General features: G+C 38.4%; 1 protein-coding gene and 1 long non-coding RNA gene across 6 annotated transcripts in view; both read right to left on the reverse strand.

Moving 5' to 3' along the window:
* CENPC (centromere protein C) overlaps positions 1-16,178 on the reverse strand; it is a 28,232-nt gene extending 12,054 nt beyond the window's left edge. For 2 of the 5 annotated variants that reach the window (XM_030271561.4, XM_030271562.4), the window contains exons 1-15: positions 15,947-16,178; positions 14,605-14,651; positions 13,493-13,554; positions 13,075-13,172; positions 11,942-12,032; positions 11,619-11,838; positions 10,562-10,765; positions 10,008-10,387; positions 8,521-9,361; positions 7,939-7,971; positions 6,673-6,746; positions 5,492-5,560; positions 3,619-3,723; positions 2,706-2,804; positions 35-133 (exon numbers count right to left, since the gene is read on the reverse strand). In XM_030271561.4, the coding sequence (XP_030127421.4) occupies positions 35-133; positions 2,706-2,804; positions 3,619-3,723; positions 5,492-5,560; positions 6,673-6,746; positions 7,939-7,971; positions 8,521-9,361; positions 10,008-10,387; positions 10,562-10,765; positions 11,619-11,838; positions 11,942-12,032; positions 13,075-13,172; positions 13,493-13,554; positions 14,605-14,651; positions 15,947-16,087 (2,563 nt within the window). In that variant the 5' untranslated portion in view covers positions 16,088-16,178. Of the gene's footprint in view, positions 1-34; positions 134-2,705; positions 2,805-3,618; positions 3,724-5,491; positions 5,561-6,672; positions 6,747-7,938; positions 7,972-8,520; positions 9,362-10,007; positions 10,388-10,561; positions 10,766-11,618; positions 11,867-11,941; positions 12,033-13,074; positions 13,173-13,492; positions 13,555-14,604; positions 14,652-15,946 lie in introns of those variants that run through there. The other 3 variants (XM_012573455.5, XM_072928498.1, XM_030271563.4) reach the window with 2 other exon arrangements.
* A 1,399-nt stretch (positions 16,179-17,577) lies between these two features.
* On the reverse strand, positions 17,578-19,821 carry LOC140683972 (uncharacterized). The gene is made up of 2 exons (XR_012055695.1): positions 19,682-19,821; positions 17,578-17,764 (listed from the first exon to the last, which is right to left on the reverse strand). It is a non-coding gene; the product is annotated as an uncharacterized lncRNA (long non-coding RNA).
* Positions 19,822-19,838: the final 17 nt, after the last annotated feature.

Consider the following 19,838-nt stretch of genomic DNA (forward strand, 5'->3'; position numbering starts at 1 on the left):
CAGGAAGTCCCTTGGTCACATCCATTCAACTCACCTAGATGCACTTCCCTTTTTGTTACTGGGTCCAGTACAATGGCTGGCTTAGATGCATCAGCTAGGCTGTGGTCCAAACTTGCAGGTATCTCTCCTCTATCTGAGAATACAAAGAAACCAAAACAAAACCAAAAAAAGTAATCAATATAGATTTCAAAAAGTTAATAATTTAACCACAACCTTTCCACAATTCTAATGTCACAAATTACATACTGAAATTTCCTTTAATAAGTGATTAAATAGACTGAATACTCTTCTTTCAAATAAAGAAAACCATCCATAACAATTCTCTGAAAATGTCTTTTCCATTGAAATAATTTCTGTGTGTTATAGATGAACATGCTTTAAAACCTAAGGAATTTCCTAGGGAAATGCCAACTATTTATCCTATGCTATTAACAACAGTATTTACTCAAAACTAAACTCTGTGTTTTGAGAGAAGAGTTTTTCTAGCAACAGAAGCTGAGAGAATATGAAATACATGACGAAGTGTGAAGAACAGGTGGTTTTGCTCAACATCATTGATAGTCATCAGGGGACTTAAGAGAGAAAGCATTCAAAGATAAGCACATGTCCAATTTTCCTTTTCTCAAGAAATAACATTACAGGAATCTCACTCTAAGTTGTAAATCAGAGATCTATTGCTATAATAAAAAGGACTTTTCGAGAGAAAGAAATATCTTAAGAATTGATGATAACGCAATGCTTTTCAAACAGAAAAGTCATGCTTTAGAATGTTCATGGCAGAATAAATATCCCAAAGCTCTGTTGCAGAATTCTCTTAGGCAGACAATTTTAGCTCTACAGTGCACAGGAAATTTCTTTAAATACAGACAGAAGAAGCATGCTAAAGGCAAGCTATAGCACTTTGTAGGCACTCGTGGCAGTTTAAATGCTCTGAAAGTTACTCTGTTTGAACAGCTTTGTTCCAACATAACCATCTCTCTATAAAAAGAAGCAGCAACAGGTGCAACTCTATAGCTATAAAAACAGAATTTTTATTGTATCAGTAACATTTAAGAATTTGTGCTAGAAATTTTACTTGGCTGACAGGCCTTACATGCATCACTAAGACTCAAGGATGTGAGTGAAACACTATCTCTGAGGATGAATGTCTGCCACAGATGAAATCAATCACTTCTGGAAGACAGTTCAAAGGCACTTGAAGCAACCAATAGTTCTTGTAAGATACAGTATGAACAGTCACTACCAGCTCAGGTTCTCATGGGCTGCAAGTGATTTATATTACAATATAAACTGTACTTAGATCAAATATTGATCTATACCAGGGTCCTGTCTCCTATCAGTGGCCCAAAGCAGGTACTCCTTCCATTCCTCAAAATGTCATAATAATATACTCAATATAATACATTCAATGGAATACTTTCCAACCTGGAGCTCCCACACTTTATTTAGAGCTATTAGCTCTCCCATTAAGTCTCCTGTTAATGTATCTGGTTCTTGCCTTGCAATGACATAAGTATTTTTTTGCACAATATTCTGGGCAGGAAGCACACAGCGAGTGGCCACCTTATTTTGCTGAATAACCCAGCTCTCACTGTCTTCCTTCTACACTTTCTAGTTATTGTGTTTAAAAAAAAATAAGCAGAAAACCCCAACAAGACCATTTACTTCTATTTCCCTTCTCCATGTCACTCATGATTTCAGAGGTGTTTTTTGACCTCTTCCTTAGAGGCCTCCATAGTATTCTCTTCAGGGCTGCGGAAAATTCACTACAGAAGTCCTAGGTTTTTGATGAGCTTTCCCTAAATCTGCTTTAGTTCTACCACTTTCTTTTTGAGGTAAGGAATAAAACTTACACTAAACACATGTAAAATCAGAAATTGGTACCAACTGTGATTGTTTTCTTCCTTATTTCTCTGATGATTATGTCAGTCCTGATTAGTTTAGTACTAAAACCATATGGCATTTTCCATGTTTGTTAGCATTTGTTTTAAGAGTTCTGTAACTTCACAGAGAAACGCTTCAGCTTCAAACAAAAGCTCTAGACAGTCTCTGTAAAGAAAACCTCTTTAGCATTAAAACATCTTCCACAGAGCACAGCAAAAATAATTTGGCTTTTGGACTTTGACTCTCTTTTCTGAACACTACTTACATATTTATTATATACTAGCCAGAGAGTCTCTGTTTGCTTAAACACAGATTTATTGCCCACTTTTAACCATTTTATGCACTGCTCTTAAAGGTCTCTCTTCACCTACCGTGTTGTGGTTTGGTATTTAAACTACAACATCGTGAAGCCTTACTAACACTCTCTGCTGCATTTTTAGATGTGTTACAGGCATCAGCAAAACGGCTACAAGTTTTTATACCTTAACCATGCACACTAGCACCATGATCTGAAAACAAAATGAGTACAGTTTAGTCTCTTCAGTCCCTGCTTTAAAGGCACAACAGCACTTCTGGGTATGTCCAGCATTTCTTCCTTATGCTGAAAAGTGAACAATTTTACTACAACAATGTACAGCATTGCTATAGATCCAGTAAGAGCAGGTTTTTCCTCATCAGATCATATTAATAAATTATGGTATAAAATTATTTTCACCCAGAGAGAATTGAGTGTTATGGGATAAAAATCTTAGAACAGTAGAGCATTTGATTAAAGAGACTTTTTAAAGTATCCAAAGGAAAAAAAAAATCTTTGTTCCTACTTGTTTTATGTGTTTTATGCTTGGGACAATCCTTCCTCTTTTTACTCTTCCTGGGAGATTCTGTTTCTGGATGCACTAGTCCACTAATCACAAGCCCTCCTGAAACAAAAAGAAAGTTAAACACTAACTTATAGTAAATCTAAAAGAATGCAAACTTGCACAACCAATCAGCATTTAAATTCAGAATAGACTTCCTTGATGCTGAACTTTTCAGATCACTTCAGAAAGTCAGAAAAAAAAACTTTTCGACATTAAGTACTTTGGAGTGCAATGCAACTTGAGACATTTTGAAAATTATTTGATCAAATTTCAAAGAACATTTCAGATAGCCATAACATGCAAATAATTTTTTAAGACAAAATATCACTTTTAAGGACACAAAAAAATACTATTTTTGAGTAAACTAATTAATTAGGAAAGGACTAAACTAGGCTGAATTGTCAGTAAAAAAATTCCTGAGAACAAGATCTATTTTCTCACTTAAGGTATTTAACACTGAGACTATAAACAGCATCTGCTCTTGGATACAATCCTCACACAAAAAGAAATGCTCTAATAAATGATCCAGTAGATTGTCTCTTTTTCCAGTATCATACATAATCTCTGACATAAAAATTCCACTAATACAGAGAAACATAAAAAACCCACTAGTACAGATAAACTGTTCTGTTCTTCCCTCAACAGTGAAGGCAAAAGTACTTACAATGCTCTGCTGATATTATTTTCAGCTGACACAGGAGTGTCAGAAGGGAAGAAAACTACATGGAGGGATGACTAAATAACTGGAGACCACAAATAATCTTTTTAAAACAGTTACCCAATAGTAAGCATCTCAAGGCTTGCACAGCACAAGATCAACTCAGATTTTTCTGCTTTATCAGAAGGAAGCAAATAGGTTTTTTGGAACTAATACCTGAAGGCTTCATAGTATAGTTTATGCGCTCGCCTCTCCAATATTCCAGAGGTCTCAGCCGTATCCTTTTTGTCCGACGAACATTGGGTGTATTGGAAGGCATAACTGATTTGAAGGATGAAGTCATTCACATTAAGTATGAAAGAAAAATTCAGAGACAGAAAATATTAAGTATTCCTTCCTCTTGTGCTGTACCACAAGCAGGTCAGCCCTTCCCAGTTGATATTTTTATCACATTGCTATCATAACAAGAAAATAGGATTCAAGTACTACCAAATGCCTTCTTTTACATACATCAGTATTTCACCCTTCTTTTTCTTAAACAATCACCACCTTGACTTGACATTGGATTTCATTCTACATATCTTAGTGAACCACTGATACACAGACATTAGGAGCTCAAGCTGAAGGACAGCAAACATGTTTCATCTGTGAAGACAGAGTTCTCAACAAAGACTTAAGAATCCTGCCTGAATTTGGGGGGTTTCATTAGCAACCATGAAAAAGCACTGCCTCAGTTACGGGAAGGGGATAGTAATAGAAACTGCCTAAGTACATCCTCCTATTCCAGATTCAGAAGTCCTGTTTCCAGGGTCCAGAAGAGCAGCACTTTTGTGAAAAGAAACTCCACACATTTTCAAGATTTCTCAGATATTTACCTTCAGATGTACTAATCACACAGTCTCAACTTTCAAGTTGTGTAAGCTGCCATATATGAATACCATGTGATATTTTAGTGTTTGTAAGATGAGTAAAAGCCCTTTAAAATCTCAAAGCAAAATAATCAAGAATATTTAAATGTTAAAATAGTAAATACAAAACAGTTGCTGAAACAGTTTTTGAAGGTAGACAACTAAAGTGTTGTGCATAAAATAACAATGAAGCCAATAAAAAACACCCACAATGTAAAACAGACAAGCATGGGACTACAACTGACTGCACGCCCATTGTTCCATCCTATGCAGACTCAGACCACCACAGAAGGCAGGTTATTTGCACCCTCAGTTTTACTGCATAGAAGCAATTCAAACTCTTACTGTTCTCACTGAACAGTAAGAGTTTCTCCTGACTCAGTTTTTTAGGAATGTATTCAGTGCACATTGCTGGGTGTGGAGCTGCAGTGCCAGCCAGAGATTGAGCTCTGCATGGGAGCCTCAGGCATGAAGTCATGAACTGATGCTGAACAACAACGGGCACAGGGACCTGTGGCCCAGCCTGGTGACCAGACACTCAGGGACACAGCAGGAGCCGAGGACTCAGCTGGAAGGACCAGCAGGACCCCGGACTGTCGAGCACACAGAACGTGAGGGTACAAAAGCCCAGACAGTCCTTTGTTCCAGTTTAAGCTGTTATTCCGTTGCTACACCATGACATTATTTAAAGAAACCAGAGGTCTGAGACTGCTATGAGAAACTCATGGTAAAGCCAGCAAGGAAACCTTGTCTGGCCGTGTAGAGAGTCAATTGGGGCACCTGTCAGGGCACTGGAGCCACCCACTGTAAAGGGGTCTCAGTCCCAGGACTTAAAGTCTGTGGTGGAATATGACTGACAGAGTGGCTCCTGGATGGTCAGATCTGAAAGTTTCCTTAACACAAGACCATGAAAAACAGAAGTGTGGCAGTTAAAAAGATAATTGTTGAACAGAGCAATAAAAAAAGAGAAACACTAGAAGTTTTAAAAATTAACTTTCAAATTAAGAGAAGGGCTGAAGGCATGAAGAAATAACAAACTTTATCTGTAAATACTAATGAACAGATGAATCCTAGGTGAATTTATAGGTGTTTGTCTGTGTCTCCTTCAGCAACAACTACATCTAGTTGAAAATGCATTTGCATTTACACACTTACATTATGATATTTTAAAATACTCTTACCTATTTTATGCTTTACTATTTCATCTGACAACAGATGTCTTAATTTGTAATTTGAATCTTCAGAATTATCTGAAAAGACATTCAAAATCCCCATCACCAAAGGCATTTATTATTCCTGACTTTTATTCAATATGCTACACTAGAAGCAACCAAAAGTAACACAAACAGAAGTCCCAAGGATAGTGCTTCCACCAACACCTTTTGCTATAAACATATATGAAATCCAGTGTAGATAAACAATATCTAATTTTTAAACAGAATTAACTTTAAAATTACTTGAAAACTATACATTCAAGTAAATACTCCTCAGACCTATCCCTCTTGATAAAGTGAACATTGACAAACTATAAACTATACACATAATTTTATTGATCAAAGTGCAAGGTCATTCAAATTTATATCACTGAAACCTAACTTCAGAACAAATTTTTTACCAGAAGACAAAACTAGGTTATCTGAAAAAAGCATTACATGGACTAATAACATTCCCATCTGGTTCTGAAACACAAAGGAAAAGACTTTGTATCTCCAGGGCTCATGTTCATTAAAACAACATGTGGAACTTGTGCAGTGAAATTTAAAACTGAAACCAAACAAATAATAATAACCCTTATAATAACCCTCCCCACACAAAAAAAGAAAACAAACACAAAACCAAACAACTAACAAAAAACCCTAACACAACAAAGAAAATTAAAAAAACTCACAAACAAAAAACCAAACCAAACAAAAACCACCACCCCATCCCACCCCCCAAAAAAAAAAAAAACCAAAAAAAACCACAAAACCAAAGTATTCTTTGAGAAACAGGCCATGACTCCATCAATGCTGTAATTTAGCTCAGGTTTGCCTGAAGTGACTGCATACAGGACCATCACATGGCAATACAAACTGGTACAACCTGAGCCTGAAAATTTTATTTAAGGTATTTTAGAAAGAATATCTTTATCCTGCTATGCATGATGCCAAAACATGGAGGGCTGTGTTCTCCCAAAGCTAACAATGTAAAGCTGGCATGCTGTACCACACACTTGGATAGAAATTTAACCACAGCAAATAAAATCTGCATTTCTTGTTCTGAACAAGCTGAATACAATTCTCCTGAAATTAGTGAACTGTCAGTTATAGTTTATAAGAAGCTTACACATAAAATGCAAGGAAATACAAAGTTCAAACATTACCGGAAGATATATCATCCTGCTCAGGAGGCTTAGTGCTGCAAGCAAATTCATCGCCATCTTCTAGAACAGGCCCACTGCAAAGGAAAAAAATACCCCTGCTTGAACATGTCAAAGGAACATTACAGCACTACCAAGAATAGTGAATTTAAGTTTTTTTTCAGATCACATGGGCTGGGTTCTATTTTGCTTTTAAATAAGTCAATAACAATTAGAAACTGAAGCAAATTAGAAATCACAGGCCAGAAGTTCATTAACTACTCCCCTACTCAGTCATCAGGCAATTAGTGTTCACACCTCCTCTCTAAAGAGGTTTCCTAAACTTTTTATTTTTTCTCCATTCCAGAACAGACCACCTCCCTGCCTCTGTGGCATTACCTTACAATTTTCCATATACCATAATTATAAAAGTGCTTTAAAGAGTTGTTTTGCACACTCTAAGGAAAGGACAGTAAAATAATATGTAGTCGGTCACGAAATCTCCCCCATAAAATGGCAATAATTTACATACATAACTTCAGATATTCTCTAGCAATCAAGCCACTTGGAACAGAACTTCTACACCCTTAGAATCAGTACCCTTGACCCTCCTTCCCCCATCTGAGGCTGTGCTTCACTTTTACTGTGCCAGTGAAGTTCAGCTGTTATCCACCTCAACTCCAAAAGGTGCATTTCAGTTACCCAGGTTAGCAAATCTACATTGCATATTTGTCCAAGTCAGTCTGCAGTAGATTGCCCTCAGAAATAAAGCCCCCAACATTTTCAGTATAATGACTGCGTAAGAATTCAATAAATTAACAGACTGCCACTCCTGTTTGCTTCGTTATTAAGCTTCCATCTCATGAAAGGGGAAGATACATGCCTATGTACATGCACAAAGAGTTTGTATTGTAGATGGAGTTCTATCTTTCCTACTTGACATCAATTTTATTAGAGCAGCTGTCATTAGCTCTAGGAGCACTGGTCTTTCTGTTCAAAAATTACACACTAATGTGGAAGCAAGCCTCAAATGAAAAAAAAAAAATCCCCAAAGGCAAGAAGCTTGTTATGACCCCTTATTCATGATAGGAAGAAAAATTGTATTACTTTATTAACTGTATTAGCACAGTATTTAAAGCCCTCAAGCAAGAATCACAACCCTGTTCTACTCAGTGTTTCACCAGCAGGGCGCAGAACACAGCAGCTGTTATCAGCTGCCCAGTCTCAAGGGGTCTCTGCGGGGCAGAAGTAGGATTAAAGTAACGTTTTTCAGACAACTCAAGAAATTACCTTTTCTCAACCTTCCCAGCTACAAAGGAATCCCTAGAAAAGAAAAAAATATTCTTGTTACATTGGTGTTATGTTAACTTAATAAAAGGAACCTATAGGTCAATAATTTTATGTCCCAAACAAAACTATAGAAATAACATTAAAAAAATTAAAAAGCAATGCAAAGACCAATGATTATAAACCAGGTTTCAGACCACTTGAACTTAGTCTTTAGACTAACAAAAATAAATATAGCTGAAGAATTAAATGCTTTATTTTCTAAATTTATTTTTAAAAAGGAACAAACTTGACGATGAAGTTATTCCATGGGTGGTGAGGTTGCGTTAAACTAGATCTGCTATGCAAGTCTCACAAGAACACTTTAAGTATAACAAGTTTCCTCATGTAGGAGACACTAAGTATGGCACCCAGCTTTGAGAAAATAATGTTGATTAAACTGCTTGGTTTCTCTATTAACTCCTCAACCAACCTCAACTACCACATACTTGAACTGGGCCATCACTGCTTAAAAGCCGACAAGATGCATTTAATTATCTACCAAGTTATACACCATATTTGTAAAGAATCACACAAAGAGCTTACTGTGGTCCATGCTGTCTGTCATGTTTTCTTTTGTTACTTTTTATTTTCACATCTGGTAATTTCTGTTTTTTCCTTGCCGTGTCCTGTACAGAAGAGCTGTCAGAATCTGTTTGAGACTCAGGGCCTTCAGGGCTTGAGCGAAGAGCTTTGTTGATTCTACATGGAATCTTTTTGGGTTTCTTCCCTGAAGACTTGGCAGACCGTTTCTTTCCAGGATTCTTCACACTCTCCACGGGATCCTGGAGTGCTTTTAGAGGAGTTCTGTTATTTGCACCACCAGGTGACTCTGATGTGTGTATTAAATTTCTAGGCTTTTCAGACTTAGTCAACTTCTGAATCACTGGAGTCTCTAATTTCTGATGCAAAGGTGTGGTGCACACTTCATTCAGTTCTACAGGCTCTCTTTCAAGCTCTTCTTCAGGTTCACTGTCAGAACTCTCCTCTCTTTGCAACTGAGGCTTTTTATTACTACTTTTCTGGACAGATATTTTAAGCTTCTTCCTTGGACTTACTGTCCCTCTCTTAGCTACTTTGACTTTTGGAAGTTTCTGCTTAGCAGTCTGTGTCTTCTTGACTAACTGCTGAGAAGCTTTAGAAGACAACTGCAGATTCTTGGAAGACTTGAGAGACTTTTTCAGTGACACGGTCTGCTCTTCCTCATGCCCAGATGAGGGCATAGGCAAATCCTCACTTGGCATCCTTGTTTTACACTGCTCTTCATCAGATGGTTTTGTTTCCAATCCAGTCCATGACAGCATAAGTTCTTCAGCTCCTGGTTTCCGGGATGTGTTCTTTTTCTGGTTTGGAGAGTCTTGTCTAAATGCATCCTTTTTAGTCTTTCCTGTCAATACAGAAAATATTTGGACATTAATACCTTTTTCCATTAAACCTGAAGATACATGTTGACATCTGAATGCACAAAAAACCCCAAAGAATCAAAATAGGGAAGAAAAAATAAAAAAAAAGAGGTATCACAAAACCAGTTTAATCCCCACTGACTAAAAGAAGGCTTTAACTAAACTATAGTCTACAAAAAACCTTTTGGTGTATTTCAGTATTTCCTATTAAAAAAAAGGGGCAAAAATGTTACATTCAGTCTGCTTTCCAGTTTTCAGTGTTTCGTGCTACAAAACCCTTCACAAATAATTCCTAAAACTCAATCCCCTTTCTGTCCAAAGCACATAACTGCCTTTCTATGGTGAAAGGAACAAAAGCTTCTTGGGTACCTACCTTCTGTGACTCTTCATACGAAAAGCCAACATTGCTAATTTAATTTTTAACGTTTTAACAGGGAAGGGAAACAAAGTGAAGACACTGTCTCACTGCCTCTCTGTCTCACACAAACCTAACTTCTCAACTGAAAGACTAAAAAAGGAATCCATTGGTATCTATCATCTACTTTATCATAATTTTCTTATAAACCACCAGAAAACAATCCAGTAATGTGACCTGTAAGGAAAAGTCTGAAGAGCTGTTAAATAACTTACCTATATGAGTACTCTTTAGGCTTTGAGATGCAAGGACATTTTCTTCACTATTAGAGACTGAATCTGATGCTGACATTTCTTTCAAGTCAAAAGCTTCAACATCCAGATGATCCTGTTCATGTTTAGTAAGTGCTTTAACCTCTACTTTTCTCTTCTTGGCTTTCTTATTCTTTGTCTTCTCCTTTTCAGAAGGCTGAAGTTTAGAAATTGGAGTTGCAGAGCCATCATTTTTTGATTTTTTGTTCTTAGTGGGTATTGAAATCCAAGAAGTAAAAGATGTGCCACATGATTCATCAATTAAAAATTCACATTCATTTTCTATATCTGTTTCTTGGTATTTCACAGGATGAGGTGATGGTGCTGATATCAAGGTCGAATATCTAAAGAATGGAGGGAAAAAAATTAATATCATTCAGGGTGGGGGGGGAAATTGACTTCCAGTCTTCCAAATCTAGCGGTAACTCACCACACCTAGACACAGTACAGAACATTCCTCAGAAGAATTACTATCAAGTTCATCCATCATACATTCCATATCAAGCCTCCATACAAACCTCCGTCCAAGTGTTCTTGTTGCTACAGCTGCTAAGACAGCTGAAGAGAAAGTCTTCTCTGTCCGAGCAGATGATGCAGTAACACATTCTGTTCCTTGCACAGGAACAACCGGCTCATCTCTCCCAGGCTGAGGTCCTTCCAAATTTTCAACTTCTCCATGGCTCTTTGCTGCAACTGGTGTACTCCAGCTATCAAAATGCAATCTACGAATGAGAAACAGCATTCAAATATGCTGCCATAAATCCTGAGAGCACAACAAAGTATTGTGAGGATGGACAGATGCTCCTGCTGACAGCTTTTCACTTCCTATGATCGAGTTTCCCTTTGGAAACTTGCTGCAACACAGGTTAGCAGTAGTGCTATCCCACAGGCAACATGGAGTCAGCACGTGACTCTTGATCAACGTAAAGGCTGCTCAGCAAAACAAATTCCTAGTTTTAGGAGAATGGGCTTGAGAAAGTGTCAGGTTTCCTAGACTGTAGGTGCACTGTCTTTCCAACCTCATTCCATCAATGGGGGTTAATAGGATCAATGTCAGTCCATCTTTATGATCTACCCCATAGATTCAGTCCTCTAGGAAAGCAGAACTGTGGCTAGGACATTGGCCAGTGCTGCAGTTCAGCTTCAAATCTTCCAACAAGGAGATGATAATCACAACTGAAGCTATTTTACTTTGAATAAAGCATTTGTATGTTCAGATCAAGAGGAACAATGACTGCTCATTTCTGCTTTAACAAATTTTTGTTAACTTTTAAAGTCAACACTGTAAATAGGATTCACTGAAGAAGTCTAGACAATCTGAGAAGCTGATACTTTGGTGCACGTTCCTGGAAAGAAGAGTTTAATTTTATTTTGACAGGCTTCCTTCACCTGAGTACTGCACTTATCACCAGAATATTAAATAAAAAATAAATCTGCCCTTTCTAAACCCAGTTAAAGAAACTTTCTACAAAACTTGGAATTATTTTTTATGAGTTCACAATCCAAATTCAATTTATCCTGAGGTGGGGAGCACACCTGTAATAGGACACCACAACCATATTCAGCTCTACTTACTTAACTACAGGAGAACTTTTCACTTCCTCCAGAGGAAACGGTGATCCAACAGACCCACAATGATTCTCAGGGTGCAAAGGCACGGCCGGACACTGGCACGATGCTTCAATGTCTTTTAAAGTATTTTTTTTTTCACTTTCAGACACAGGAGACTCTGTCTTTTTAGAAGTAGCTACGTCATCAGGTGTTGTAGGCTTTAGGTGCGATTCACATGACTGTCCTGCCATATATACAGAACAGGTTTCATTCTTTTACTTAAAATCTAACAAAATCCCAAGAACTAGTAACTTTAAAAACCTTAATTCAGTAATAGTGTGACCAACCTCTGCTGCTGACTGGTTTTAGCGGCGATGCAGGTGAGGGTTCTGCAGACGTACGGGCTCTTTTCACAGAGCTAGCTGACCCTGCCTTGGGCTGTCATAGTTGGTAACAAATAATGAGATGAAGCAAAATATTTTATAAAGCAACAGTATTTTAACAAGAATATATATTTATATAGAACATGAATATAATTCATACTCTTCCCTTAACTCACACTCATTCAAATCACTGTTCTATTTCACTTAAACACTTCAACTTTATATGGTGTAAAACTTTCTAAAAGTAACTGTAAATTTCAAGCAACAGGTAAAACAGTGTGTACAGTAAAGATCTATATGCAGCTTTAACCAGACATCTGGCTAATCTCGAGGTAAACTACTTATTACTGTCATTAAAATGAATTAAACTATTTAATTACTGTTTATTAAGATAGGCTGAGGTTTAGCAAGAATTTATTTCAGATTATATTCTAACATCAGACTGAATTAAACAAACACCATTATAAGGCTGCACATTCTATACCCTACCATTAATGGACTATCCTATTTAAAAGAAAAAAGTAAAATCAAAATATTAAAACTAAATATACAGTCTAGATTATTGGCATCATCCTCTCAGGCAGCACATTAACAAGGCCTTTACCTTGTTTCCACTCATCAACAAAGTTACAGACATATGAAGTTATTGTACCAACAATTATCAGGACTTAACCAGCTGCTTTTCTAGATGAATCCCCTTTAAATTTTACTGCCCATCTGATAGCTAAGAACTGTGTCCATATATCTGGCAAAGTGACCACAACCAACTCCAGTGGGTTCCAAGACAGCCATACCCACCACCAGTAACAAGGCATGCTTCAGCCAGAGACCGTGAGAAATTTAACTATCCTGGACAAAAAGCTGAAGAAGCTTTCATTAGTAAAAACTCAAGGAAAAAAGCTACTAAATAATAACTTATAGAATATTTACTATTAGAGCACAATAAGCTAAGAAAAAAATCCACATTTTCAACAACTATTATAGATCATTAAATTATAGCCTACATACTTTTACAGGTGCTCATAGAGAACTAAATGCTACAGAACTGAACTTGTACCCACATGAACCTGTATCCAGTGCTACACTATGACACTGACAGAGCTTACACTTTGTCTCCATTTTGAAGTCCTCTTCTCAGTTTTCGAAACAAAGCTTGAGCAATTTGGAGAGTTTGTTGTAAGATCACTGCTGCAATCTATGAAGAAAAAAACAGTAAATATGGGAATCTCGGAATTGTCCAGGTTTTATTTATTCTAACAAGTTCTAAGGCTCACTAAGGTCATGTAAATCCAAACAAGAAAGGAATCAGCTGCTTGAGAAAGCGATTATAAGACAGCTAAGATACAGTTTTAAAAAGCTGAGAAGGGGCTGTTCTTAAAAACCCTGAGAAATATTATTTTTTTTCCATTTTATCCGTATTTTTTATTTCTATGTACTTACCACTAAATAACACAAGGAAGAAAATAATTTTTTTCTTGTATCAGCAAATCAAGCAAACACCAAATAAGAACTTACTTTCAAAACAATCCTGTATGAGTTTCAGTACGTTTTGACCTGGCTGTAGATCAATCTTATTTCTAGAAAGAAGAGGGAAAAATATTTCCAATCAAAAATTCTAAATGCCCTTATCCCAAATACTAAAGTAGCAAAGCTTTGCTTCTAAATACTTTATGTTATTATTTCTTCTAGTTCAAACTTTAATATATTTTTTACCTACAATTTCCATGTATAGATATCTGCAAAGAAATTTGTCAAAGTAGGAATTCCAGGAAAAAAAGCCTCACTGTCACAGATTATAATAAGAATGAAGAATTCTCTCTACATTAAAGAAAACATGCAACTACTCCAACAGCCCTGAGGTAAATGAGCTTTAGGCTGACTACAGCCTCACTTGACTAAGTAATTTTTTTATAAATCATATCTGGAGCTATGTTCCCTGCACAGTGGTGCAGTTGCAACAGACCTAGAACCAAGCCTGAGGTATTGTATCCATAGGCAAGTGAACAGCTCAGCTGGTTGGATTATTATTTCAAACCAACAAAATGAAAAGGGCAGAAGTGAGTGATTCACCAGCCAGTGAATCAAAACCAAAGTAACACTAGAAAAGCCAGGGGGTATTACTCCTATAATGATCATGATATACCTTTAAAAACAGCAAAATGTATACATTTGGTAAGCTCATGGGATGCATGTCCAGAAATTATTTCAGCAACAAAATCTTCCGAGATGCATGTAAAGAACATCACAGCACTGCAAATGCTCAAACTCATCCCTAACATTTAGCAGCAAGGTCCAAATATGCTGGAACTCTGCCTGGGCTTAATTTCTCTACTCCTTGAAGGGCAACATGTTTGCACAGATTACTGCTTCCCTACTCAGGCAGCCCAGTCACGGGTCCTACACAGGTGTACAGCTACACCACAATCTGCTGCCTCAGCAAAGAAAAACCTTGGAGCCTTGTGCCCCCACAGAGCTTGCTCCTCTTACCATTAAGAAATACAAGAAATTTGGGAAACATCATATGATCAATTTAAGAAGGTACGTCAAGTAGTTTTGACATTTAGCTCTTAGATAAAGTCAAGGTAAGTTTTCCAGAATCTAAGAATAGGTGTTTAAATGCAAATTACCCTCCTCCATGGCAGAATCTTGCTCTGTAGTCTTTTTTTAAACGATTCTGTGAAGAAATAAGAATCCATTTTTACTAAGCATGATGGCACTTGAAAAGCAAATAAGCAGATCTCAAGGATTCTAGAGACATCTTGAAGTAGTGGGAGAGTGGGAGTTATTGCAGCACTGTTTTTCTTAGAATGCCACAGTGCCTCTTCATACACTTGAAACCCAAGTATAAAACTTGTCATTCACGCAGCAGACAGGACTCCAGCCATTTACCACACTAAAGCAGTAATAATTCAAGCAGCAACTCATTCTCTGTGTAATCAAATAAAGCCGCTGACCTGGGAACCAGCAATGGTTGTAGAGGATAAAATGAGAATAAAGGGCAAGAAAAATTCAGCAGCAGAGTGTAGTTCTTCACAAATGTGTCAGGAAAATAAAAAATGTAAATGTTTAGCTGAAAAACAACTATAGCCTCTTTCTGATTCGTGTAAATTTAGAGTATATGCAATGAGAAGTAATGTGATTATCTAATCCTAACACAAAATAATTCGGCATGTTTTCCTTAAGTTTGCCATACTGACAGTACTTTGCACTTAACTGTGATTCCCCTTTGGATATTACTTCTGGTATCAAAAAAAATCAAACTCTATATGGATTGATTTCACTACAATTTTTCAACATCGGTTTAACGTGGCAGAAGGAAACAGGTGACACGGGAAAACAACTGACCAAAAGACACCACTTCAGAAACTATACAGAAACACACTCCGCAGTCAATCCAGCACTCGACCATAAACTTAAACCCCCTTCCCTTCGCAGCAGAGTGCAGCACTGGCAAGTGACCTTGCGCACTAAAGAAACTAAAAATTCCTGTCAATGACCTAAAAGAGCCTTTAACAGTTCATTTATTATTGTGTTCGTGTCGCGCTACACATGAAGAATTTTAAAACTTAAGCGCGATCCTAGGGTGCCTGCACAAGTGTCCTGCTGTTGATGTGTTCGCTGTCCCGTGGAAGTCGGCTCTCCAGCGGCAGCCCGAGAGGAACGGGGTCTGGCACAGACACTGGTGCGCCGTGGGGAAGGGGGCTCCCGACAGAGCAGCCCGCATGTCTGTGCCGACCGCCCGGAGCCGGAGCGAGCGCGGGACCCCAGCTCAAGCCTCGCTTCCTCAGGGGGAAGTGGAAGACCGGCCCTACCCCTCCCCTCAGGAGCGCGCCGGGGGCCGCGCCTCTGCGCTACAGAGGAGCTCGGCCGCCGCCCACAACAAATCAGACAGACAGACAGAGACACAGGCAGACAGACGCAGACACACAGAGACACACAGACAGAGCGGTCGCTCCCGCCCTCTCTCACCAAGGCCTGCGCCATACCAGACCGGGGCCGGCGCGCGCTCCCCGCGCCGCCTTCGAACCTCACGCGCCCTCCTCGGCGGGCGGGCGCGCGCACACGCACGGCCGGCAGCACCCCGGCCACGCCTCCGCGGCCCCGTCCCATTGGTCAGCGGCCCCCGCGCGCCAGGCCGGGCAGCGGATTTAGGCGCGCGCCGTTGTTGCGCCTGCGCAGAAGCAGCTGCTGCACCCCTACCTCCCCTTCCCGCCTTTTATCCTGGCCGCCTTCTTCTGAGGGGGCGGGCGGGCGATGCTCCCCGTTCTTTTACTTCGTCTGTAGGAAACGCTCAAGTCCTCAGGTTTCCAAACGCTACAAAGCATCCCTTGTCACCGCGGCGCGTTGCATTTTTTTCTTTAAAATTCTACTGAAGAACTCAACGAGCAAAAAACGACTGCTAGAGAACGGAAGGTTGCAATACCTTACAGTGCCAGCAAAACACTGCCCAAAAATACAGTTTTAAGTAATGCTTTTTAGCACACACTTGTGACCGGAACACCAGGTCTCATCACTATTCTTTGTGACCACTTTCTATTTTAAAAGTACATCATAGCATGGGAGGTTAGCACTTTTCACAAAAATAGTTGAGATCACTTTGTCAAAAAGGGTGCTGCTCAGTATGCATCAGAGTTGCAGCTTTCCCTCTATGGAATTTAAACTTGTATAATGCTGGGAGAAGTGGTAACTTAACACTTCTTCACTCTCACCTGTGCCATAAAAAAGGGTGCACGTCACTAACACAGTTCTGCTGTTAGCAATGCTTATGGAACTTAGAGCACCTTTAAGCTTGAGCCTCAATAATTTTGTGCACCATGGATAAGCACCTGCACCAGCTACTTAATCAACCGCACACACTATACCTTTACTAAAATAAATATTCAAAAGGTCTCTGGTGAAAATTGTTAACCTTTGGACAAAGGTTTAGACTGCTGCACTGTGTTCCACATTTGCTTTCTGTAATTGCACAGGGATTGATAAACTTTCAAGCTAGTTTCAGCTTTTGGCTAAAACTCAGTTCCTTACTTAAAACTACTGGCCTACATCCACATTGTTTCAAAGACACAAGGAAAATTACAAACATGAAGATCATAAACTTATCTAAAATCTTTACGTGTATTTGATGACAAGTCTGACAGGTATATGAACTGTCTGCCTAGCTCAAACCAATGTTATTTCAGGATGTGAGAAGCCACAAAGAGGTGACAGCCTAACTGGTGCCAGAGTTGTTCTTCCTATATACCACTATTCCTGAATAGCTTTATCTTTTTAATAAGCAGTCACATATTTCACCGTACATAAGAAAAGGGTGGGAAAAGAATATGGAAACACGTACTTTTTACTTGTGGTATAGCTAATAAAAGCTTAAATCCATCTGATCCAGCAAAGCAGTTTTGGTAACAGTATTGAGACCCTCACACAGAATCCTCACTACTCCTAACATTAAAGAAACATGATGACTAATCAGAGAAAAGTTGATCTGGCTGCTTAATACCAGGCATGCACAAATTAATTAACTTTATCTATTAACGGTGATAGAAATTCAGAGAAAGTTGGTGCACATATGAGCAAACTTCAAGAAAGCATTTGAGTGAGAAGGATCTGCATTACTGATATAAAATTTAATTCCTGCAAATCAACTGCTCTCTCAAAGAATAACATTTTGAAAGAAAGCTCTTTGACGTGCTCTGTGGAAAGACAGTTCTTCATTGTTGCAGGAAGACAGCAAGCTTCAGCTGCTCCACTGGAATTGTGCATCAAACAGTCCTAGACTAATACAAGTTTTCACTGCCATGAACAAAAAAAAAAAGAAACAGAAAATTAATAAAGCAGTTCTCAGGTTCCAGGTAATACTACAAGCCTCTAGCTTGGTAACACTGTGACAGCATTGAAGATTTGGAAGATCAGCACCCCAAAATTCACTTGCCCAGAGCCTTTTTAGTGTGATCATGCTGAGCACCTGCAGAGACTTTTGATAAAAAGCAGGAGCAGATTGAGAAACAGGCTCTATCAAACACAAATTCACACTGAATCAGTATACTCCACAATCTTCCATATAAACACCTTCACTCTCCGTATCAGCAATTCAAAAAGGTTTAAAGCACGAAGAACAGTTTTAATGAGCCACTTGACATGCCGAGTTCTTCTACAGAAAGTCCTCTTGAAATTACTAGTTCTGAGATTTTACCTACATTAATTTACATCCAAAAATTTTAAAGGTGTGCTAATAAATATCTAGAGCCATTGTGCATTTTTACTTTTTCCATTATCAACTTTTTAGCTAAGCAGAACCTATCCACAGAGCATCCATCCATCCATGAGACACACACAATAAGAGCAGCATAAAGATACAGCCATATCTGCAATTTCCAGCTGCGATTCCTGCCAGCCTTGACCTGGACTTTTTACAAGGCTCTTGGTGTACATGTTGTGATTAGTAAAAGCCATTGCATGAATTATATCTGACAGTTTACTTTAAACCCTGAGGACAGTTATATGGCATTCTAGAATAGTACTAAGACTTTAGTATTTTTAAATGCTGCTTATTTCAAAAGCATAAGCATGACATTAACACCACACTAACATAAGAGAATATACTTACTCAAAGTTTCATTTGTTTCCCAGCCTCCAGCTGTGAGAGGTGACAGTTTTTCTTGTTGACCTAAACCTTTATGTGATCCTTAACACTAATTAGTGACATCATTACATTAAATGTGAAGACATCCCTAAAGCTTAATAAACTATGATTGAGGATAAACAGCTAAGTTGTTAATAGCTTTTGCAACAGCTGCAGGATATAATGTTAAATAACAATCTCTAAGGCTGAAACATATGAGAGGGTATTTCAGTTTGTAAGTTTTTATTTTAATTTTGCCTTGCTCTACTGTGATGGGGAGAAAAGAGGAACTACAACCTCAAGTACGCAGTGCTTAAATGAGTTAAATGATGATGTTTTTGTAACACACCTCTGCCTCACCACAGAAGCAAAACTAGTCCATAATGATTTCAAATTAAGCAGAAATTTTATAATTACATATCCCAATAACTGACCAGTGAGGGTAAAGACCTCACAGTTCAGTGCAGCTCAGACTTGTTCTGAGGACAGGTATACAGCACAACAATTTGCTATAGGGAAATAGTACCAAAAGGAACAGCTGAGGTAAGTCTGCTTTGACAAACATCCATTTGCCTTTTTCTGCCTTAAACGTCATCAAGTGCTACAGTGATTTTAATCTGGTGAGGGCAGAAAGGCTCAACCACATTTTCTCTTTGTTGAAGACCAAGTTTTATTATTGAAAGTGCTAATTTGGCTCTCCGATAGGTTTTCACTTTCCCCATACTGCAGTATTCCACAAAGACCAGTCTTAGTGCAGATAATCAACAATTCCAGCTCTCTGGACTTCAGGGAAGTTTTGACAATTCACACCCCCTCCCTATATTTCCATGCTGAGACTGACACAAGATAGCTGTGCTGACTACAGCACCACTAAGCAGCCACACAAAAAAGCAGTTCCTCTGTTTTTGAGTAGGAGTTTAAGCCGTTCAGATGGATCTAATCTCATGTGTAGATGGCAAGAATGAAATTCTTGTTTGAGAATGGAGTAACATATGAAATGAATTTGAGATGTTCTCAGAACACCAGGAGTATCATAAAATGGTGCTTTTCCTATTTTTTGCACTCTTCCCTAAGAAAATGCAAATTACCTAATTTGCACATGGGGACCATTTCTTAGGTTCCCCATTCTTCTTGTTTTCCTCAATACAAATCTTGCTTTTAAGGTAAGGATTGTACTGGACATTCCATCTCATGGAGTGACCAATCCTCCTTTGAGCAAACAGGCTTGAAGAATACAGGAGCAGA

The sequence above is a fragment of the Taeniopygia guttata genome, chromosome 4, assembly GCF_048771995.1.
Source record: "Taeniopygia guttata chromosome 4, bTaeGut7.mat, whole genome shotgun sequence".
Classification (NCBI taxonomy): domain Eukaryota; kingdom Metazoa; phylum Chordata; class Aves; order Passeriformes; family Estrildidae; genus Taeniopygia; species Taeniopygia guttata.